The sequence below is a fragment of the Pristiophorus japonicus genome, chromosome 7 (assembly GCF_044704955.1).
Source record: "Pristiophorus japonicus isolate sPriJap1 chromosome 7, sPriJap1.hap1, whole genome shotgun sequence".
NCBI lineage: Eukaryota > Metazoa > Chordata > Chondrichthyes > Pristiophoridae > Pristiophorus > Pristiophorus japonicus.
In genome coordinates this window covers 92171868-92196624 of record NC_091983.1, presented here as the reverse complement: position 1 = coordinate 92196624, position 24757 = coordinate 92171868, and the positions used below count along the sequence as shown (strand labels likewise).

At 41.3% G+C, this 24757-nt stretch overlaps 1 protein-coding gene across 1 annotated transcript in view; it reads left to right on the top strand.

The window, feature by feature from the left end:
- Window positions 1-24106, top strand: part of hadhab (hydroxyacyl-CoA dehydrogenase trifunctional multienzyme complex subunit alpha b) — a 105568-nt gene extending 81462 nt beyond the window's left edge. Inside the window, exons 14-20 of the mRNA XM_070885137.1 lie at window positions 2192-2278; window positions 6381-6521; window positions 17090-17158; window positions 18708-18903; window positions 20005-20119; window positions 21173-21318; window positions 23889-24106. Coding sequence (XP_070741238.1) covers window positions 2192-2278; window positions 6381-6521; window positions 17090-17158; window positions 18708-18903; window positions 20005-20119; window positions 21173-21318; window positions 23889-24034 — 900 coding nt within the window. The 3' untranslated portion in view covers window positions 24035-24106. The remainder of the gene's footprint in view (window positions 1-2191; window positions 2279-6380; window positions 6522-17089; window positions 17159-18707; window positions 18904-20004; window positions 20120-21172; window positions 21319-23888) is intronic.
- Window positions 24107-24757: the final 651 nt, after the last annotated feature.

Genomic DNA, 24757 nt, shown 5'->3' with positions numbered 1-24757 from the left:
CCCTTGCACCGAAACATTCTACACTCCACCCCAACCGGAGCAATGTGATCTCCTGGGAGAGGCAAAAGACAGATTAAAAACCCAGGCCAATTGGGGGGAAAAAACCTTGTAAAATTCCTCTCCGACCCATCCAGGCAATCAAAACTAGTCCAGGCGATCACCCTGGCCGTATTCGATTCCCTGCAGTAATTAACCTCTTGTTGGCTGGCGCAGATACAATGGTATTCAGTCTAATCCCACTTACCAGCTCTAAATCCGTAACCCTGCAGGTTACGGCACTTTAATTGCCCATCCAAGCACCTTTTAAATGTGGTGAGGGTTTCTGCATCCACCACCCTTCCAGGCAGTGAGCTCCAGACTCCCACAACCTTCTGCGTGAAGAAGCCTCCCCTCAAATCCCCTCTGAACCTTCCACCAACCACCTTAAACCAATGCTCCCTCATAATTGATCCCTCCACCAAGGGAAATAGGCCCTTGCTATCCACTATATCCAGGCCCCTCAAAATTTTGGACATCTCAATGATGTCTCCTCTCAACCTCTGTTCCAATAAGAACAAACCCAGCCTATCCAATCTGTCCTCATAGCTAAGATTCTCCATTCCAGGCAGTATCCTAGTAAATCTCCTCTGCACCCTCTCTAGTGCAATCACGTCCTTCCTATAATATGGCGACCAGAACTGCACGCAGTACTCCAGCTGTGGCCTAACCAGAGTATTATACAATTTAAGCATAACCTCACTGTTCTTGTATTCTGTGCCTCGGCCAATAAAGGCAAGCATTCCGTATGCCTTCTTAACCACCTTATCCACCTAGCCTGCTGCTTTCAGGGATCTGTGGACAAGCACTCCAAGGTCCCTTTATTCTTCTACACTTTTAAGTGGCCTACCGCTTAATGTGTATACCCGTTCCTTATTAGCCCTCCTAAAGTGCATTACCTCACACTTCTCCGAATTTGCCACTGATCTGCCCACCTGACCAGTAGATTGATATCCTCCTGCAGACCATGACTTTCCTCGTCATTATCAACCACACAGCCAATTTTAGTGTCATCTGCAAACTTCTTAATCATACTCCCTATATGCAAATCTAGATCATTGATGTATACCACAAAAAGCAAGGGACCCAGCACTGAGCCCTGCGGAACCCCACTGGAAACATCCTTCCAGTCACAAAAACATCCGTCAACCATTACCTTTTGTTTCCTACCTCTAAGCCAATTTTTGATCCAACTAGCCACTTTGCTCTAGATCCCATGGGCTTTAATCTTCGTGACCAGTCTACCACGTGGGACTTTATAGTAGCTGAGTATGACTTCTCTAGAATTGGGCTCTGACGTTTGATATTTGACCTAGTTAGGGTGGATTTTAAATCTCTCCACTCAGCAAAAACCAGGTGGAACAGAGGTTAAAAAGGCGTGGTACTTTTTGCTGCTTCGACACCGCCCCCACGGCTGTTTTAACGGTTGAGCTGCCCCTCTGACTCGGGCTGGCGCTTCATAAATATATGCAAATCAGGGAACTATTGTGCAGAATGGACCCTAAGGCAACTTTGACGGCCAGTGTGTCTGCCGTGGACACTCGGACCAACAAAACCAGGGGCCTCAAATAGCAAGTATAAAACTTATCGCTGTGGGGCCAGGAGGAACAGGAGTACTTCTCCAGGCCCCAGAAGGCTTTGCTGGCCTGGGCTCCCCTTCCCTTCCTACCTGCGAAACCCTCCCTAACTCCCTCCTGTGATTGACCCGAGTGCCTGCAGGCAGCATCTGTACCACTCAATCTTTGCCGGGCAGCTGCTTTTTTACACATTTTAAAATCGACTGGGCATCCCACGGCAACTGAGTTTGGCACCTCTCCACATCTTTCCACCTGATACTTAAAACCCCAGCTTTTTTGTTATGCAGGTGTGTAATCAGCTCCGAGTAATTTAACTTTATTACAGCTCATGTTGACAAGTAGACTTTTACAAGTAGAATGGCAGAACCTGTTTTACATTGCCCTCTACAGTGCATCTTCCTCATTTGTGAAACATTGGCCTAGTACACTCCGCATGTTTGCTTGTAAACATTTAATCGTATTCTGATGAACTTGATTGTATATCATGTACTTTTTTGGATAGCAGTTATGTAGATTATTGATGTCTAAGTTTAAAAAAAAAACAATGCAGTACTGTACTATATATTTTTTTCTGACAGGTTGTAGCTCCCCATTGTATATTTGCAAGTAACACATCAAGTCTTCCAATTTCTGAAATTGCTGCTGTCAGTAAGAGACCAGAGAAGGTAAGTTGTGAATACTTGACTGGTACTTTTCTCCAAATATTCGTAAATAACACAGACATTTAAAATTCAAGATGACAAAAAATGCAAAATGTAACTAAATTTGAAGTTTATCGAGTCCCGTTTCATATAAATGGGAACTTAGCAGTGTTTAGAACACGCTTTGTAATAAATTAACCTATATTGAAATCCTGTGGAATAGTTTTTGAGCAACTGTAATTGTCAGTTTTTTTTAAACTAAAAGTATATTTTAGGATGAAAGTTAAATTGTAAACAAAAAATATCAAAGTTATAAATTGTACGTTTCTGAAAGTGAAACATGCTGAATTAGAACTTTAAAAAAATCCCAAACCTTGTTCAAGGATTGTGAATGTTGTACTTTTGTCATTTGGTCCTAATCCATACCTTTCATTATTTTGAACACCTGCATCATGACGGCATTCACTATTTCTCTAGCCAAAAGTTTAATCACTTGAGCATTTCTTCAAAGCTTAGTCTGTTATGGCCAACACAGTTATATATTCTTTTTAAAGTAATGACCTTAAAGTGCATACCATACTCCACAACTAGCCTCACTTTCGAACTGTGCAATCAGAGTAAGTTGTTCTGACTTGTGGTCCAGTGCCCTCCAGATGCACCCAAGTACTTGACATAAGGCCTAAATTTGGCCATCTGTTTTGAGTGCGCCGACTTCCTACGCTCGATGGCACCGAAAAGATATCCCCGTATTCTCCCCGCTCTGTCGACTGTCCTTGTGCTTGGTGCAGCGTGGCAACTCAATTAGGGGGCGGAGCTAGGGACCTGCACTCAAAAGTGCCGGCAGTTCAACGCATACGCATTGGAAGTTTCGCACATGCGCAGTAGCTCCTCTGCAGCGTGGGACCCGATGTCCCGCCCCATCCCAGGCCGAGTGGCCTCACGACGCGCGCCAGGCTGCTGCACATCGTGGAGAGGGTCCCGCACCTATCCCCGGCCGAGTGGTCTCCTGCACCGGCCGGCCTACTGACTTCCCGGGCCGAGGTAGGACTTGAGTTTTATTTTTTATTTATTTATGGCTGTGCTTTGTTTAATGAGTTTTGATGGGAGGGGCGGGGGGAGAGTCAGCAGTCCTCGGAGAGAGAAGTCCCTCGGCATTGACTCCTGCAGTCTCCGTGTTCTGCGAGCCCAGCCTGCTGTGTGTTGTGTGTGGTCATTTACCTGTGCCCTATCTCCTGCCGGGCGTCTCACCCACCCGCACCTATCCCCAATAGAATGGCCTCTTGCACTAGCAAGCCAGCTGACTTCCCGGGCCCAGTTATGAAGGTAGGACTTAAGTTTTATTTATTTTTTATTTATTATTGATGGTTTTTATGCTTCTTAAATGTTGTTGTGAAGGTGTTTAGTGCTTTGCAAGGTCCTCTCCTTGCCGCTTCCCCTATCTCTGGCTACCTGCGCTGATTTCTTAACTCTCCGCAAGGGTTTTCTGTGCGGCCAAAGTGGCCACATACGCTGGCCTAAGTTAGTTTGGAGCAACTATTAGCTGTCCAAACTGGCTTAAATGGCCAAAACAGGCATAGGTGGCTGATAACGCCCCCTTTTTGAGAAAAAAAAATGAAACAAAAAAAAATCCTAACTAACTCACTTACACTGGCGCAAATTAAATGTGCAGTATGGGGATTTTTAAAATATTCCAGAAAAATCAAGTTGCTCCAAAAAAAAAACGGAGCAACTCCTGGCCAAATTTGGGCCCTTTATTACTGCTCACTGACTAGATGCATTCAGAGTATGATCAATGAATACACTCAAATCCTTTCCCTTTCCCTTTTCAGCCTCTGCCAATGGAGCTTTTCACTTTAACAACATTTACTGTTGCCTAGATAAATGTTACAAAACAAGAATAGGCCATTTGGCCCAACCACTGTTTACTGTTTACACTCTACGCAAGCAAATCATTCTAATCACATTTGCCCACCCAGTTCCCATATCCCTTCAACCCCTTTTTTCTTGATCCACCTATCCAATTTAATCTAGAATGTTGGCATAGTTTCTGTCTCCACCATTAACCTTTGAAGTGAATTCCACAGCCTCAACTCTTTGCAGAAGTTTCTCCTGCCCTTTGTTCTAAAATTCTTGCATTTAATCTAGCATCTATGGACTCTCATTCTTGACACTTCAACTACTGGAAACAATCTGCTTTTATATACCCTCTCCCATCCTTTCATGATTTTAAGCACCTAGGTTCCGTAATCTCTATGTTTTCTAGTGAAAAAAGACCCAATTTTTCAACTCTACCTTTGTATCTGTATTTCCTAATTACTAGGCAGCACTCTAGTGTCCCCATTCTAAAACCTTGATATCCTTCCTATAGTGTTGAGATGAACATCACTAATCTAACAGATGTCTTTATTAATGTTTTATATAGGCTAATCATTACCTCTGTTTTTATATTATATATCTATTGAGATGAAAGCTAGAGTTCTATTAGGTTTTTTCACAGCCTGATTAACCCAAGGTGCTACCTTTAATGTTCTGTGAGCCTGTACCCTTAAGACCCTCTGCTCTTCCACAGCACTAAGCCTACTTCTATTCAGAGTAATTACTGTTGTTATTTATTTTCCAAAGATTATCACCTGACTTGCCAATTTTTAGCCCTTTTCCCCATCGTATCAATATTCCTTTGCAGTTTTCTTTGGTCTTCTGAAAAATTATCTATACCTCTTATTTTGGTATCATCTGCAAATGTTGACACGACTCCATCTAGGCCAATATACAAATCTTTGATATACACAAGTGAATAGAAATGGCCCCAAAACTAAATCCTGAAGGAGACCACAACCTACTTCTAACCAATCTGGAAAAACTACACTTAATTCCTACTCGCTGTTTTCTCACTTCTAACCAATTTTTAATCCAGTTTGCTATCCTTGCTTCTAATTCTTCACTTTAATCTTCTCTAGTAATCTCCCATGTGGCACCTTGTCAAAGGCTTTTCCACAGTCCATGTAGACTACATCTACTGCATTTCCCCATTCTACATGTTTGTTATCTCCTCAAAGAATTACATTAGCTATTCCAACATGATTTACCCTACATTTATCTAAATTAAAATCCATCTAAATTAAAATCCATCTGCCATATCTAAACCCACCTACCTAATTGCCCAAGCATCTCTGAAGATGCATCTGCTTTCTACTTAGAGTTTTGTGTCATCATCAATTTTTTTCCCCCAAGGCACAGCACTTTTCATTTATCACCATCCTTGCCTTCTGTTGCCAAGCCAGTTCTCAATCCATCAAGGAAATGTATCAATTATTCCATGAGCAAAGATGCCTCACATAATGAACTTTGTTGCACACCTTTTCAAAACCCTAGTAAACCACACATACCTCACCAAAGAATTCTAGTAGGAGTTTGAGGCATTATCTATTAATCATCATTATAGGTGGTCCCTCGTATCGAGGATGACTTGCTTCCAGTCCAAAAAGGGATGAGTTCACAGGTGTTTCAATGAAGGACCTAATATTCCAGGTCCCGAACTACATGTTGAATGGTGGAAGATGCCTGTGCATGGATTTTTTTAACGTGTGGTGGCCGTTGCACACCAGCCACCACACTGGCTTGACAGAGCTAGGTCTTGTTCCAGTGGCAAGGATTAACCAAGACGACTGGAGACCAACTCTGCTGCACGGACCTAATGCGCACACATATCTGTGTGGGCTGGCACGTGCTGCCCCTGGGCCCTCGCCTCTTCTGGGCCCAGAACTCGTGCCTCTCCTGGGCCCCGCTTACATCGCTCTGCAATCTCTCGCCGATCCTTCGCCCCGATCTCTTAATAAAACCATGCTGATTACTCCCTACGATACCAGTGCTGTTCAAATGTTAATTTTTACTATCCAGCAAAATATCTTCAAGCATTTCCACACTGGATATTAGGCTAATGATCAGATTTGTGCCCTACTCTCATTTTTTAATGTTGGAACTATGTTTGCTAAACCTCTGATGCTTCTCTAATATTTTCGACCTCTGGAAAAATATCAACCAATGGAATAGTTACCATATTTTGGAGTCCTTTAGGCTTACTGTTAGGAGCTGCTGAATATTTTCCCCTCTATATTCTGATGTCTAGGTAATTGGAATGCACTATTTCTCACCTGTGGACAAGATGCAGTTACTGGAAATCATCACCACCGATAAAACCTCCAAAGACACAACTGCGGCCGCTGTAGCAATTGGTCTTAAGCAGGGAAAAATCATCATTGTAGTAAAGGTAATTTACTCGTAACCTTTTTTATATTTTACTTGTCCTACATTTATAATCTAAACTTCTATGGCCTTAAACTGTACAGTTAGTTTATTCTCAAATGTGTTGAGTATAGAATTATTCCATATATGTGAATAAATCTGACAATTTGGACTATTTTGGCACAGATTAGTCCCGAAAGGCTCTTTCTATTCAAATGTATCACATATTGATAATTGTTACTGGGAATCCCCACTGCAGATGGTTGCTTTTTCTTACCCCAATAGACTACTGCTTTCCTAGTTTTAAAATGTTGAAATGTTGCAGATCTGTGTCTTGACCGAATCATGTATTTTTAAACGTTATGATACTGCATTTTGAAAATAAGACAACCTCTCAGTCTTGTTTCTTCCCTGTTCCATTATTATGGATAGATAACTCAATTGTAGATTCATTTTTTCCCCATGGGTATCATTTTCCTCGTTATGGTTTTGTTCAGCTCAGCCATCACACTATTACATTCATGGATTTCCTGTCATCACTCTTCATTTTAATGGGTTGGTAGCATTTTAAATGTTTATGTTCTGTCTGTGATAGTTGAGCAATTACTATGCTAACGTTATGTATACTAGACACAGATAAGTGAAACAGTAGTTGATAGGTCGTGCGGGGAGAGAGAGAAGCCGGATTTGTAAGATCAGTCAAGAAATTATATACTCTATCGAGTTGGCTCCCATGAAGACAGTAAGTTTCACTTTTCTCTATAATTGGTCTTGTCTTTATCAATAATGGTTCAAAATGTAGGATCACGTTATTTTATCTTTGGAAATTTTAAATTTGATTGTTTTGTACTATTTAAAATGAGAGAATTGCAGCTTTAACAGTGGTTTAAATGACACAGGTCAGTTCATAGATTTAGATTTTATTTGGATCTTCTGGTTAGAAACCTACTGCAAGTTACAAATGTAAATATTTTAGATGTAACCTTTAATCATAATCAAATTGAATTAATCATTGTATTTGTTATCCTTTTAGAAACTTTATGCTAACTTTACTAGCCAAACTAGAATGTGTGAGTGAAGGAAGAGCACTTTTTTGTGATGTGCATCTAATCAAACTATCGCATATTGTGGACTTTCTTTTTTATTTGTAGACTTTTTAAAATTCATTCACGCGATGTGGGTGTTGCTGGCAAGGCCCATTATTGCCCATTCCTAATTGCCCTTAACAGGGTGTTGGTGAGCCACCACCTTGAACCACTGTAGTCTGTGTAGTGAAGGTATTCCCACAATGCTGTTAGGGAGGGAGTTCAGCAATTTTGACCCAGCGACGACAAAGGAATTATATTATATTTCCAAGTCAGGATGGTATGTGGCTTGGAGGGGAACTTGGAGGTGGTAGCATTCCCATGCGCCTGCTGCCCTTGTCCTTCCAAGTGGTAGAGGTCGCGGGTTTGGGAGGTGCATTTGAAGAAACCTTGGTGAGTTGCTGCAGCGCATCTTGTAGATGGTACACACTGCAGCCACGGTACACCAGTGGTGGAAGGGGTGAATGTTTAATGCACGTCAATGGTGGATGGGGTGTAAATCAAGTGGGCTGCTTTGTCCTAGATGGTGTTGAGGTTCTTGAGTGTTGGAGCTGCATTCATCCAGGCAAGTGGAGAGTATTCCATCACACTCCTGACTTGTGCCTTGTAGATGCTACAAGTCAGGTGGTGAATCACTTGCTGCAAAGTACCCAGCCTCTGACCTCTTGTAGCCACAGTATTTGAGGCTGGCCCAGTTAACTTTCTGATCGATGGTGATCCCCCAGGATGTTGATGGTGGGAGATTTAACGATGATAATGCCATTGAATGTCAAGGTCCGTGGTTAGACTTTCTCTTGTTGGAGATGGTCATTGCCTGGGACGTTTGTGTTACGCATATGTTACTTGTTGAAGATGGTTGGTCCTAGGACACTGCATTAAGAAACTTCTGTAGCGATGTCCTGAGGCTGAGATGATTGGCCTCCAACAACCACAACCATCTTCCTTTGTGCTAGATATGACTCCAGCCAGTGGAGAGTTTACCCCCTGATTCCCATTGACTTCAATTTTACTAGGGCTTCTTGATGCCATATTCAGTCAAATGCTGCCTTGATGTCAAGGGCAGGTACTCTCACCTCACCTCTGGAATTTAGCTCTTTTGTCCATGTTTGGACCAAGGCTATAATTAGGTCGAGAGCTGAATGATCCTGGCAAAACTCAAACTGGGTATCAGTGAGCAGGTTATTTGTGAATAAGTGCCACTTGATAGCACTGTCAATGACCCCTACCATCACTTTGCTGATGATTGAGAGTAGGCAGTAAATGTACATAGTTGGGCAATTTTTCACTTTGTCAGGTAAATTCCATTGTTGTAGCCAGTGAGCTCAGCCGTTTCTTAATGTCACATAATGGAGTGAATTGAATTGGCTGAAGACTGACATCTGTGAAGGCGGGGACCTCATGAGGAGGCCGAGATGGGTCATCCACTCAGCACCTATAACTGAAGATGTTGCAAACGCTTCAGCTTTGTCTGTCGCACTCATGCGCAGGGCTCCGCCATCATTGAGGGTGAGGATATTCATGGAGCCTCCTCCTCCCATTAGTTGTTTAATTGTCCACCACCATTCATGACTGGATGTGGCAGGACTGCAGAGCTTTGATCTGATCCGTTAGTTGTGGGATCATTTAGCTCTGCTATAGCATGCTGCTTCTGCTGTTTAGTGTGCATGTAGTCCTGTGTTGTAACTTCACCAAGTTGGCACCTCATATTTTTAGGTACGCCTGGTGCTGCTCATGGTATGTTCTTCTACACTCTTCATTGATCCAGCGTTGGTCACCTGGCTTGATGGTAATGGTAGAGTGAGGGATATGCCAGGCCATGAGGTTACAGTTTGTGGTGGAATACAATTCTGCTGCTGCTGATGGCCCGCAGTTTTGAGCTTTTAAATCTGTTCAGAATCTATCCCATTTAGCACATAGTAGTGCTACACAACACGATGGAGGGTGTCCTCAATGTGAAGATGAGATTTCATCTCCACAAGGACTGTGTGGTGGTCACTCCTGCCAATATGGTCATGGACAGATGCATCTGTGACAGGTAGATTTGGTGAGGACCGGGTCAAGTAGATTTTTCCCTCGTGTTATTTCTCTCACCACCTGCCGCAGACCCAGTCTGGCCGCTATGTCGTTCAGGACTCGGCCAGCGCCGACACCCCCGACCTAGGAGGGAACACCCTGAGGAACAGTGCAGCTTAAAGCAGCGAGCAGCCAGCCACTGCAGGGAGCAGCGTGAGCAGGTAAGAGAGGGCGACAAAGGAGAACAGGGCGACTACATTCGACGTCACAGGAAGGCAGGGAAGTGATTGGTGAGTTTTTCTCTCTTTTCTTGCTTTAAATTAAGGGCCTTAGATTGGGGCCGGGATTAATAACTAAAAGCTAAATCTAATTAATTAAATACATTAGAGATGGCAGGACAGGCGATGTGTTTCTGCTGTTGCATGTGGGAGCTGGTTGACCCTATTGAGGTCCATGGCAACCACATCTGCAGCATGTGTCTGCAGCTCAAGGAACTTCGGCTCAGCGTTGATGAGCTGGAATCCGAACTGCAGACACATCAGGGAGGGGGAGAGTTACCTGGACGCCGCGATCCAGGCGCTAGTCACACCAATTGGAGTAATTAATTCAAATTCGATCCGTGGTCAGGGACAGGGGGGGTGTGACCATAAGTGAGGAAACTTTGGGGACTCTGGATGGAGTGATAGAGGAGCCTCAGCCCTTGCTCTTGTCCAACAGGTTCTGTGTGGACGAGAACAGGGACTGCAGGGAGGATGAGCAAACTGACCACAGCACCATGGTACGGGGCCATTCAAGTGGGGGGAATAAATAAAAAAAAAACGTTGTAGTGGTAGGGGACAGTATCGTTAGGGGGATAGATAAGGTTCTCTGCATCCAAGAGCGTGCGTCCCGAAGGCTGTGTTGCCTGCCCGGTGCCAGGGCCTGATGGACTGCATCCCAGAGTACTTAAGGAGGTGGCCTTGGAAATAGTGGATGCATTGACAGTCATTTTCCAACATTCCATTGACTCTGGATCAGTTCCTATGGAGTGGAGGGTAGCCAATGTAACCCCACTTTTTAAAAAAGGAGGGAGAGAGAAAACAGGGAATTACAGACCGGTCAGCCTGACATCGGTAGTGGGTAAAATGATGGAATCAATTATTAAGGATGTCATCGCAGTGCATTTGGAAAGAGGTAATATGATAGGTCCAAGTCAGCATGGATTTGTGAAAGGGAAATCATGCTTGACAAATCTTCTGGAATTTTTTGAGGATGTTTCCAGTAGAGTGGACAAGGGAGAACCAGTTGATGTGGTATATTTGGACTTTCAGAAGGCTTTCGACAAGGTCCCACACAAGAGATTAATGTGCAAAGTTAAAGCACATGGGATTGGGGGTAGTGTGCTGACATGGATTGAGAACTGGTTGTCAGACAGGAAGCAGAGAGTAGGAGTAAATGGGGACTTTTCAGAATGGCAGGCAGTGACTAGTGGGGTACCGCAAGGTTCTGTGCTGGGGCCCCAGCTGTTTACACTGTACATTAATGATTTAGACGAGGGGATTAAATGTAGTATCTCCAAATTTGCGGATGACACTAAGTTGGGTGGCAGTGTGAGCTGCAAGGAGGATTCTATGAGGCTGCAGAGCGACTTGGATAGGTTAGGTGAGTGGGCAAATGCATGGCAGATGAAGTATAATGTGGATAAATGTGAGGTTATCCACTTTGGTGGTAAAAACAGAGAGACAGACTATTATCTGAATGGTGACAGATTAGGAAAAGGGCACGTGCAAAGAGACCTGGGTGTCATGGTACATCAGTCATTGAAGGTTGGCATGCAGGTACAGCAGGCGGTTAAGAAAGCAAATGGCATGTTGGCCTTCATAGCGAGGGGATTTGAGTACAAGGGCAGGGAGGTGTTGCTACAGTTGTACAGGGCCTTGGTGAGGCCACACCTGGAGTATTGTGTACAGTTTTGGTCTCCTAACCTGAGGAAGGACATTCTTGCTATTGAGGGAGTGCAGCGAAGGTTCACCAGACTGACTCCCGGGATGGCGGGACTGACCTATCAAGAAAGACTGGATCAACTGGGCTTGTATTCACTGGAGTTCAGAAGAATGAGAGGGGACCTCATAGAAACGTTTAAAATTCTGACGGGGTTAGACAGGTTAGATGCAGGAAGAATGTTCCCAATGTTGGGGAAGTCCAGAACCAGGGGACACAGTCTAAGGATAAGGGGGAAGCCATTTAGGACCGAGATGAGGAGGAATTTCTTCACCCAGAGAGTGGTGAACCTGTGGAATTCTCTACCACAGAAAGTTGTTGAGGCCAATTCACTAAATATATTCAAAAAGGAGTTAGATGAAGTCCTTACTACTAGGGGAATCAAGGGGTATGGTGAGAAAGCAGGAATGGGGTACTGAAGTTGCATGTTCAGCCATGAACTCATTGAATGGCGGTGCAGGCTAGAAGGGCCGAATGGCCTACTCCTGCACCTATTTTCTATGTTTCTATCTTCTCAGGGCTGGAGAGGAACTTGGAGTGGGAGGGGGAAGATCCAGTTGTCGTGGTCCACATGGGTACCAATGACATAGATAGGACAAAAAAACAGGTTCTGCTGAGGGAGTATGAGCAGCTAGGGGCCAAATTAAAAAGCAGAGCCACCAAGGTAATAATCTCTGGATTACTACCCGAGCCACAAGCAGATTTGCTTAGGGTAAATAAGATCAGAGAGTTAAACACGTGGCTCAAAGATTGGTGTGGGACACTGCACCAGTACTGGGGTAAGAGGGAGCTGTTCTATTGTAACGGGCTCCACTTAGACTGTGCTGGGACTAGGGTCCTGGCGAATCAAATAACTAGGGCTGTAGAGAGGGCTTTAAACTAATTAGTTGGGGGGGGGGGGGGCGGCGGTGGGAGGGGAGTGGAGGGGAGGATTCAGCTGAGCAAAAAATCAAAGAATAAGGAGAAGGCGAAAGAGCAGGATAACACTGGGGGAAATAAAAACCAGAGGAAATGAAAACCAGAACGTGCCAGGAAGAGTCAGAATTGTATAAGCATAAAGATGAATCAGAAAGTGGGATCAAAGCAGGAAAAAATGGTTAAAAAAAACAAATTTAAAAGCTCTTTATCTGAATGCATGTAGCATTCGTAACAAAATAGATGAGTTGACAGCACAAATAGATACAAATGGGTATGATCTGATAGCCATTACAGAGACGTGGTTGCAAGATGACCAGGACTGGGAACTAAATATTCAGAGGTATTTGACAATTTGGAAGGACAGACAGAAAGGAAAAGGAGGTGGGGTAGCACTGTTAATAAAGGATGAGATCAGTGCGTTAGTGAGAAACGATATTGGCTCAGAAGATCAAGATGTTGAATCGGTTTGGGTGGAGATAAGAAATAATAAGGGGAAAAAGTCGCTGGTGGGTGTTGTCTATAGGCCCCGTAACAGCAGCTACAGTGTTGGACGGAGCATAAGTCAAGAAATAATGGAGGCTTGTAATAAAGGAATGGCAATAATCATGGACGATTTTAACCTTCATATTGATTGGACAAAGCAAATTGGCCAGGATGGCCTTGAGGAAGAGTTCATAGAGTGTATCCGGGATAGTTTCCTTGAACAGTACATTGCAGAGCAAGCTATCTTAGATCTGGTACTGTGTAATGAAACAGGATTAATAAATGATCTCATAGTAAAAGATCCTCTTGGAATGAGTGACCATAATATGGTTGAATTTCAAATTCAGTTGGAGGGTGAGAAAGTTGGTTCTCAAAGCAGTACCCTAAGCTTACATAAAGGAGACTACAAAGGTATGATGGCAGAGTTGGCTAAAGTGGACTGGGAAAATAGATTAAAGTATGGGACAGTTGATGAGCAGTGGCAGACATTTAAGGAGATATTTCAGAATTTGCAACAAAAATATATCCCAATGAGAAGGAAAGACTGTAAGAGAAGAGATAACCATCCGTGGCTAACTAAAGAAATATGGGATGGTATCAAATTGAAAACAAGAGCATACAATGTGGCCAAGACTAGTGGGAGAACGATTAAAAAAAATGATAGAGAGGGAAGATAGATGATGAAAGTAAACTAGCATGAAATATAAAAACAGATAGCAAGAGTTTCTACAGGTACATAAAAAGGAAAAGAGTGACTAAAGTAAATGTTGCTCTCCTAGAGGATGAGACTGGAGAATTAATAATGGCGTACAGGGAAATGGCAGAGATGTTGAACAAATATTTTGTATCGGTCTTCACGGTAGAAGACTCAAAACATCTAAAGAATTCGTACTCGGTAAAATAATGGGACTAAAGGCGGACAAGCCTCCTGGACCTGATGGCTTACATCCTAAGGTCTTAAAAGAAGTGGCTGCAGAGATAGTGGATGCATTGGTTGTAAAATTCCCTGGCTTCTGGGGCGGTCCCAGCCGATTGGAAAACCGCAAATGTAATGCACCTATTTAGAAAAGGAGGCAGACAAAAAGCAGTAAACTATAGACCAGTTAGCCCAACATCTGTCGTTGGGAAAATGCTGGAGTCCGTTATTAAGGAAGCAGTAGCGGGACATTTGGAAAAGCATAATTCAATCAAGCAGAGTCAGCATGGTTTTATGAAAGGGAAATCATGTTTGACAAATTTGCTGGAGTTCTTTGAGGATGTAACGAGCAGGGTGGTTAAGGGAGAACCAGTGGATCTGGTGTATTTGGATTTCCAGAAGGTATTCGATAAGGTGCCACATAAAAGGTTACTGAACAAAATAAAAGTTCACAGGGTTGGGGGTAATATATTAGCAAGGATAGAGGATTGGCTAACGAACAGAAAACAGAGAGTTGGGATAAATGTGTCCTGTTCCAGTTGATAAACAGTGACTAGTGGGGTGCCGCAGGGATCGGTGCTGGGTCCTCAACTATTTACAATCTATATTAATGACTTGGATGAAGGGACCGAGTGTAATGTAGCCAAGTTTGCTGATGAAACAAAGATGGGTGGGATATCAAATTGTGAGTCGGGCACAATAAACCTGCAAAGGGATATAGACAGGCTAAGTGAGTGGGAAAACATTTGGCAGATGGAGTATAATGTGGGAAAATATGAGGTTATCCACTTTGGCAGAAAAAATAAAACAGCAAATTATAATTTAAATGGAGAAAAATTGCAAAGTGCTGCAGTACAGAGGGACCTGGGGATCCTTGTGCATGAAACACAAAAAGTTAATATGCAGGTACAGCAGGGGTAATCAAGAAGGCAAATCGAATGTTGGCCTTTATTGCAAGGGGAATAGAGTATAAAAGCAGAGAAGTCCTGCTACAACTGTACAGGGTATTGGTGAGGCCACACCTAGAGTACTGCGTACAGTTTTGGTCTCCATATTTAAGGAAGGATATACTTGCATTGGAGGCTGTTCAGAGAAGGTTCACTAGTTTGATTCCGGAGATGAGGGGGTTGACTTATGAAGATAGGTTGGGCCTATACTCATTGAAGTTCAGAAGAATGAGGTGTGATCTTATTGAAACATGTAAGATAATAAGGGGGCTCGACAAGGTGGATGCGAAAAGGGGATAGACAGATTTTTGAGCGATTAAGGGAATAAAGGGTTATGGGGAGCGGGCAGGGAAGAGGAGCTGAGTCCATGATCAGATCAGCCATGATCTTATTAAATGGTGGAGCAGGCTCGAGGGGCCTGGTAGCCTACTCCTGCTCCTATTTCTTCTGTCAGTAGTGGTGCTACCAAGTCACTCTTGGTGATGGGCATTGAAGACCTGACAGAGTACATTCAGTGGTGGTTCTTTGTGATATTCAACATCATTGTAATTAGGTGGTTAATAACAAGAGGTTTCATTGCCCATGGTTGAACTAGTGTCATGAGACTTCATGGGATCCACAGGTCTGCCCTTTGGGTGGTCCATTTGGTTTTATTAACATGCTTTGACGTAGCGGTTTGATATAACTGAGTGGCTTGCTAGGCCATTTCGGAGAGCAGTTAAGAGTCAACCACATTGCTATGAGTCTGGAGTAACACGTATGCCAGACAAGTCACACCTAGGTATCCTTTCCGAAAGGGCATTACTGAACCAGCTAGGTTTTTACAACAATCCAGTAGATTCATGATCACCATTACTGATACAGGTGCAATGTCCCTAATTCGGATTTCCGAAAACCAGAATTGTCCGAAAACCGAACTTTTTGCGCATAGCTGATGGAGTCATCCAGAATCCGGAATTATTGTCTAAAAACCGGACATTTTTGAGCCAAACACAAAATCCGGCACGGTTCGGTCGAGGATTCCAGATTTCAGACAAGAAAATCAAGTCTGAAATCCGGTATCCTGGACCGAATCCGTGCCGGATTTTGTGTTTTGCCGGATTTACTTTGAAATGCAATCACTGTTGTAATGAAGGCTAATGTAGTAATTTTTTGCTCAATTTTCCCCAAAGCATTTTTTTGGCGTACTTGAAGAGGTACGCTCATTTTTGGGGGGCCCGAGTACGCCAAAATAAAAGTGTTGTAAGTTTCCCCGTTGGTTCTCTTCATTTTGGCGTGGCCTAACCCGACTTTTAGTTTTGGGGGTGGAGCCTTGATCTGCGCCAAAAAGATCGGGCTGCAATGGTAACCAGGGACACAATGCGAGCTGAGGCTGCAAAGTGAAGCATTCAGCCAGTTCCCAACACATTAAAAGAATTGGAAAACACATAGGAGTAGCAACTTCAACCCTGCCTGTCTGGTCTTCTCGGTTGCCGGTTTGGGTCTGTGCCTGTCTGTCTGGTCCGGTCCATCCGTCCATCAGTGAATGGGACCGGACTCTGTGTGTATGAACCAGGGAGCGAGAATGGGATCGGACAGCCTTCGGCCAGGGTTGAAGGTAAGTTGCTGTTATGTGTTTTTCAATTCTTTCAGTGTGTCCAGGCATCTGCTGCACCGCTTTCCTTGCCTTTCATTAACTCCAGGGAAGGTTTTTCAGGACAGGCCACATACGCTGGCCTAATCAGAACTGGAGTAACTCTCAGCTGGCCAAACTTCCCTAAATGGCCAGAAGTGGCGTAGGTGGCTGCTTATGCCCCCTTTGGCTGAAAAAAAAACTGACACAAAATTTGTAACTAACTGAGTTACACTGGTGCAAATTGATTGGGGAAACTGGGGATTTTTAAGTTAGGCCAGAAAAAGCAGCCTGCTCCAAAAAAACAGCGCAAATACTGGGAAAAATTGAGCCCTTTATGTGTCAAGTAAGGTTACTCAAACAGCAACAAGATGAATGATCAACTAATCTTTTTTGGTAGTGGTGGTTGAGGGACAGGACATAAGAACGTTTTACTCCTCTTACCATAGCGCAGTTGGATCTTTAAAAAAAAATGCAGTGTCAACCTAACCAGACAGATAGGTCTGAGTTTAAAGTCTCATCTGGTTCTGGTTAGATGCCAGTTGAAAAATTTACTTCAAATATATATTTTTCTGTGTGGAAAAAGACTTTTGATTCTCAAACATTTTGATTGTAAAGTTGACTTTGTATTTTCTTTAGGATGGCCCTGGTTTTTATACTACAAGATGTCTTGGACCTACATTAGCAGAAGCACTCAGAATCTTGCAGGTTTGTTTAGATTGTGTTAGCTTGAATTAAAATTGTTTGCTCTCCATAAATCTTTACCCAACATTTTTATTGAAAAATAGTTTAGTATGTAAGTTTAGCTTTCTATAAATATGCATACATTATGGAGAAGCTTCTAAAACAATTTTATACAATAAATGCAGCGTTGTCTTAAACTTGTGAAGTGATTCTGTTGTAATCTTTGTAAATTTTGCACTGCAGAAGAAACCTATTTCCACTCAAATCATGGATAACTTACTAAAAACAACAGTATGAATTAACTACAATAGAGTTCTAAGGGCTAGCGGGACTTTGTAGACCTGATCTGAAATTAAATGAAGCCTAGTGTAAAAATTGTTCATCATTGAGTCCCCACTGTAGCATTCAGAATTTATTTCTTCCATAGATTCTCTTGTCTTCATTTCTGATCATGTAGGTTTGAACTGCCGCCACCATTCACACTTGCTCTTGATCACTCTCCAGTGATCCTTGTATATCAGAATATGTCTGGTGATGAGGCTTGTCTGTTCTGTGTCCTGTGGTTGAATATTCTGCCAACACCCAATCTGTGGCCATGTGTACAGTGGTTATCTAGGTGAGATTCTTTAGGGCAGCTGACACTTGACCTATACCCTAGTATGAATCACCTGCTTCCAGAGAGGTAGGAATGAAAATTTGAGGTGGACCATTTGCTGTCATTGAGCTGGAATATGTGATATTTAACATTGAGTTGTTAAATTTGCCAAACTTCAGTCATGATTATTGATGAAGTATTAATGTGCTTACCAAATGAGCATAATAGGATATGTATGCAAAGCCTAAATGTACACCCTGCTGCAATAGCAGTCTCAGCTTTAAAATAAACATCTAAAGCAGCTACCATTTAAAAAATATATATATATTTTTTAGTTCCTAGGTGTTAGCCAAATTCATATTTATTAAGACTGGTAGTATATAATACTGTAGTTCTGGCTTATGCACATTAAACGTCGCTAATTCCTTTACTTTTTGTCCACACTACAATGTTTCCATATACTGTAAGTTGGGACTTACAGCTGCAAGTGAATAATGGTTTGGATGTCAAAAAGTGTAGCTGCTCATGCCCTAAACATAGTAACTTGATTTTAAGTAGTTATGGTAACACCATGTAACTGCCCCTAGATGTCCTGTGCACAATATTTTACATAGGGTGTTTTATATGTTAAATAAAGTCATGAAATTTTGTTGAAAAAAGCTAGGCTCAACATGTTTTCATTTTTGAATAAGAATTTCTCTGGAGGGCTTTGTTTAACTGGTTTCTTCACGTTCATTTAACACTGGCCTAAAATTTATTGAACTAAAGTAGAAGGGTCTAATCTCTCACTCCATTGTAATGTTCCTAGCTATACTTTTCATAATGGAATGAAGCAAAAATATTGTATGCACTAAAATGACATTTCCTCTTACAAAATAATCATTCAAGGAATTTCAATTTTTATGGTTCGGTTGTGAGGGAAATAGGTGTTTGTTTATTGGAATGTGTACCTAAGATAATAATGACTTACATTTCCAGGAACATGGTGACCCAAAGAAACTAGATTCAGTTACAACTAACTTTGGGTTTCCTGTGGGCACCGCCACACTGATTGATGAAGTTGGTATTGATGTAGCAGCGCATGTCGCGGAGGATTTGGGGAAAGCATTTGGCTCTCGAATGGCAGGTGGAAGTATTGAAGTATTACAGATTATGGTTGCAAAGGGATTTTTGGGTAAGTAAAATCAGCTGTAATATGAGAAATCTATAGACACAACATGGAAATAATTCTTTATCCTCCATCCTAACCAATAAGATGTCCAAATATTTGGAGTCCCTTTATGCAATGTTTTCTCTCACTAGTTATTTCTGTTATCACCTGGCTCTGTCACAGTATAGGATCAGATTCTGGATCTGCAATTCAGTTCCACACCAGGATTAAATTCAGCCCAATATGCATCAGATGATTCCTTCATAATCCTTGATCTCTTTTCAAGTTTTCTTCACTGTTGCTTTTGTAGCTGATTCAATATTGCTGCTCCTATGTTTAGAGAACAGACTGCTTTATATAATAAATTTCACAGGCAAAGCATGTCAATTTATTTTGTTTCAACCAAAATCACACCCAACCTCTGACATCTGAATAATGTTGCTCAATCCTCCACCTTTTATAAAGGTTGGGTCTCTGTGGTTGAGTATCTTTGCACGTGATTTATTTGATGTTCTAGTCTCTATCTCAATAGCTACTTGTGGTGATGCATCCCATGGGTCTTCTGTATTAAAACCTTCCTTCTCCCTTCCCTCTAAGTTCTTCCAGTTATAATCTGTGGTTTCTGTCTCCTTGTTCCCCATTATCCTAATCGTGGAAACAATCTTTCACTGTTTGCACATGATAAAGTGTCCAGGTTTCACTCATCCCTTCACTGTTCCTTTCTCTGCGTTGACCACGTTGCTGCTGCTACTCCCGGCTCTGCAGAAAATTCTGTGCACCACAGCCACTGCATTTCCCAGTCTCCCTCTCTATCCCTGATCTCCCATTCCCCACTGGACTTGCTCTCTTTTTGTAAAGAGTAGATTATGAGGGGACCTACTAGAAATTTTTAAAATTATAAAGGGATTGACTAAGTTGATTCAGGGAAATTATTCACGATGACAGAGGATTCAAATACCATGGAACCCATTTTTTTAAATTAATAAAATAGGAGTAAAAAACTTGTGAAATAAGGCTATTGAAACTATTAAATGTTACAGTAACGCCAGTGAACTTCAAAGCTTTCTGATTCATATTTACTTGAATGAAAGTAATCAAATTCAGTTTTAATTCTTTCAATTTCAGGCCGTAAGACGGGAAAAGGTTGCTACCTTTACCAGGCAGGTGTGAAAGGTAAAACTTTGAATCCAGGTGCTAAGGAAATTCTAGACCGCTTTAAACTGCCTGCCAACCCTGAGGTGTAAGTAAAATGTAAAATATTTTGTAAATTCTTCAAATGCAGTATGTTGACTGGAGGACTAATACTATCTATGCTCATGCAATTGCATAGTTTATGACAACTTGGATACCAGTAAATAGTCCATTATTTTTTTTTTAAAAGCTTGCATCCATATAGTACCTTACATGTCCTCAGAATGTCTCAAAAAGCTTTTACAACCAATTAATTACAAGTGTTGTCGTCGCTGTTTATAACGAGCTCTGCCACATATTGGGATATCCAGGTTTAAATAAAGAAACGGCTTGCATTTATATAGAGGCTTTCATAACCTCAAGACGTCCGAAAACACTTTATTGCCAATAAGGTGCACTACTGTTGTAATGTACGGTTAGGCTTTGCTCCTCCAATTCTGGCCTCTTCCGCATCCCTAATTTTTAGTTCCCCCATAATGGCAACTGTGCCTTCAGCTGCCTAGGAGATAAGCTCTGGAATTCCCTCACTAACACACTCCGCCTCTCTATCTCTCCTTATTAAGACACTGGCTGAGTGTCAAATTCCTGTGAAGCACCTTGGGGATGTTTTACTATGTTAAAGGCACTATATAAATGCGAGTTGTTGTTGCTTTGGGCCAAACTTGTACTTAATCTTTACTGCTATGAATCATGTTTAAGATTAGCTAATTTAATATTAAATAAGTTTGTTTAAATGCAACTGGGTGTAAATACTCATTGGTTTCATGTTCTGTGCACGTTTAAGCAAATTGTAACCACTTATGGGTGGGTAATCATGCAGGTAGCAGCTGTGCTGTTTTACTATCTGAATTTGCCTATGGAGCAGTTTCACACAACAATGCTTTCAAATATTCAGGCACTGATGTTTTGTGTGTATATGTGTTTATGGAGGATAGAGAATGTTGGGGACATGGAAATGTAGTCTGCATTCATCATGTAAAAAAATAATTATCCAGAATTTTCAGCATGTAATTATTGGACAAATTGTTTGAAGTACTCTATTCTGTGCTGACACTATCCTGTTTCAGTTTAGAATATACTGACTCGTTTTCTCCCTTTGCAGTTCATCCGATGAAGATATTCAGTTGCGGTTGGTGTCGAGATTTGTGAACGAGGCAGTATTGTGCCTTCAAGAAGGAATATTAAGCGACCCAATTGAAGGAGATATTGGTGCTGTTTTTGGCTTAGGATTCCCACCACGCCTTGGAGGTAAAGTAATTGCTAAATTTGAAGTGACCTGCTACTTATCAACTACTAAATATTTTGTATCTTAGGATTTTGTGCTTTTCCAGAACCCTGAAACTTTATACTAATAATAAACAATATGGCCTATGTTGAGCATTTGATGCAAAATGAGTTGTATGTTTACCTTATTTTTCTAGACCATTCACTGGAATTTTGTCTGAAGCCTGCTTTTTGAAAAGCAAAGTTTTAAAATTACTGGATAACATTTCTACAGAATTGCCAATTCATATTAATCTTTTTTTCCCCAAATTCCAGTCATTTTGGTACTTTTCTGTTGCAAGCAAAGATTTTTCTTGATTGATGTACTTGGATTTGAGGTAAAGCTATTAGTAAATACAAAATGCAAGAGACAAAATGTTCCCATTGGTTAATGTTTCCCACTTGAAAACTAAGCTGAACAAATAGAAGAGCTTTGTGTACAATGTCAGGTGTTCTGGAAAAGCAGACCGTCTGGTGGTAATGTCTAATTACACCAAGTTAAGTGGAGGTAGGGAGTGGGAGAGAGGGAAAGAGAGACAGAATGGATAAAAGGGAAAATCTAGAAAAATGAAGCCAAATTAGGCAGAGTGCACTCACCTTTCTGAATATACACTAGCAGCAGGGATCCTCACCTGCCACTAATGCAGTGTGCCCATGAATTTCCATCCATTGTGAGTGGAAAATGGCTGATAGCAGTACGGAAAAACTGAAGCACATATTTGGAAGATTATCCATTAGTTTTTTAAAAATACAAAGCATTTCCATTATGATATTGACTAACGAAGCAGTACAGACAATGGAATTTCTAGGTTTGATCACCAGTCTATGTTGAGTTATCAAAGGATTCCTGCTCCCGATGGCTTTCCAGCAACCTTTGTCGAATGTGTATATGTGTGGAATAGAAGAGGACAAGATTGGGCGTGGATGTGGTGCAATGTTCTCTCTAAGTGCTCTGCAGCTTCCGTGCAGATGGCTCACCAGCTTTTAAATAGGAAAAAGGGGCTGTGCACCCAAAAGAAAATGAAAGTGAACATTGCTGTGGAGGACTTGTGGTTGAATAGGCTTCTGACACCGTCCAGACTCTAGTTAATCATAGTCCCCTTTGTATTCATTAGATTGAGGTAGTCAACTTAACCCGGCACCTGTTGAACTGTATACTGTTGAGAGGAGAGAAAATTAAATGTGAGGGTAGGGAGAGGAGGAAAAAATGCTATTTGATTTGCATTGGGAGGAGGCGAAAGAATGATCTCTAACTGAAATTCTGTGGAAAGTTGTATAGTAGAACATAGGAAGAGGTGCAGGCCAATCAGCTCTTCGACCTTGTGCTGCCATTCAATCTGATCATGGCTGATCTCAAATCTATCAATCTCAATCTTGAATGTTTCAATTAACCCAACATCCACAGCCTTTTGGGGAGAGCGTTCCATATTTCCATTATCGGTTATGTGAAAAAATGCTTCCTGATTTCAATCCTGAATGGCCTAGCTCTAATTTTAAGATTGTGCCCCCTTGACTGGATTCCCACACCGGAAGAAATAGTTTCTCTGTTTCTATGCTACTGAATCATTTTGTCATTTGAAACACCTCAACTAGTTCACCCCTCAGCCTTCTAAACTCAAGGAATGCAAGGTAAGTTTATGCAATCAGTCCTCATAATTTAACCCTTTAAGCCCTGGTATAATTCTGGTGAATCGGAACAGTATCCCTTCTCCAAGGCCTATAATATATCATTCTGGAGGTGCGGTGCCCAGAACTGAACACAGTTTTCCAGATGGAGTCTGACCAAGCCTCTGACAACTGAAACATAATTTCTTCCCCTTTGTATTCATTAGATTGTTTGAATGTAGTGTAAAAGGGTTGAATTAACATTACAAGTGGCCAACACTAGATGATAAATGTGTAGGTTTCCAATCCAGAGGATACTCTGTTAACAAAATGCAGAATTTCTGAAGAGTGACGAGGACCAAATGACGGAATATTTCCTGTCCATGTTAGTTTTGTGGATTTTTCTTGTGAGAAATTTTGTTTTCAACTGCTTGTCATCAAATATTCTGCTTTTATATGTCAACAGGTGTATTATAAAATATTGCAGAAAATCAAATTGCTTCACTGGTTTTTATTTCAGGGTCACCTAGTACATTGTGGTTCTTGTGTTTAGATACAGCAGAATCTTGAAAATCACATTGGTAACTGAAGTTTTAAAAAAATCTATGCAATTTCTGTTAGAATTGTATATTTTAGTTGCTCGTAGAGTTTTTATTTAACTGGATGATAAATTTTAAATATACAGTTTGATTTGTTGCAACAGTGCTGTCCCAGTGTTGTATTTGAATGGATCATGCAAAAAAGATTGTCTACAACCTCACTTGAGTGGAATAAGTGTAATCTCACTGATGAGAAAAAGTATTATCACTAAAATAGCCAAATATTTACAATGCTTAAAATAGGAGTCAGTGTTGCTGTACAGGTATTACAAACATAGTAAATAATTCACTTTTATTTAAATGTCATTATTCAGAATGAAATTAATGTTAATGGGGTTTCATCCACTTTAGGGCCATTCAAATTTTTAGATGCCTATGGAGCAAACACGTTGGTTGACAAAATGGCGAAATATGAAAATGTGTACGGCAGAGAGTTCACACCTTGCCAAATGCTTCTGGACTACGCGAAAGACACGAGCAAGAAATTCCGTCACTAAGTTAAAGCTTGTACCTATCTACGTAACCAAATTCAACCAATAAAAATGTACATAATTGCTGAATTTTCAAAAGGTTGCAATCAAGTTTCTCTTGTATACATGAGGTAGTTTTATCTGAACTGTTGATTTCGTTAACATTAAATGATATACAATCAGATTACACCTGTTTTTTAACTGGATATTTTAGTTAATGAGTTTTGATTAGTGCCTTCAACTGCAACTTATTCAGACACCACTTCGGCATAATATACAATTTAAATGCTGTTAAATTGTACTTAATATTTTTGAAGATTTGTTTAGGCATTTTTTTTTGTGGAGCCTGGTAAGTTCATATCAAATTTGTCTACTCTTGAGGGTAGCAGTAAGGCCATTCCAATGCAATGTTATAACATTAAAAAAAATATTATGCTCTGTCCCTTATTTAATAACACTAAATTATCATGATGTTTTAAAACAACTTTGTGGGTTGGCAATCTGGCACAAAAATCTGTTTCAAGAGGAGAAAGATCCTCTTAAGTTTGTTTACCAGCTGATAAATGTTAAAATTTGGCAAGAGAGTCAAATACCATTGAATTTAAAATCTGAACATTTGTTTCAAATGCAGAAATGTTATGACTTGACTAGAAAGAAACCTTTCTTGTAGCTTTGTTATCCTGTGCATTTCCAAAGCCATTGAGGTAATACATATATAGATCTAGTATTATCCAATTCTTTACTGATCAG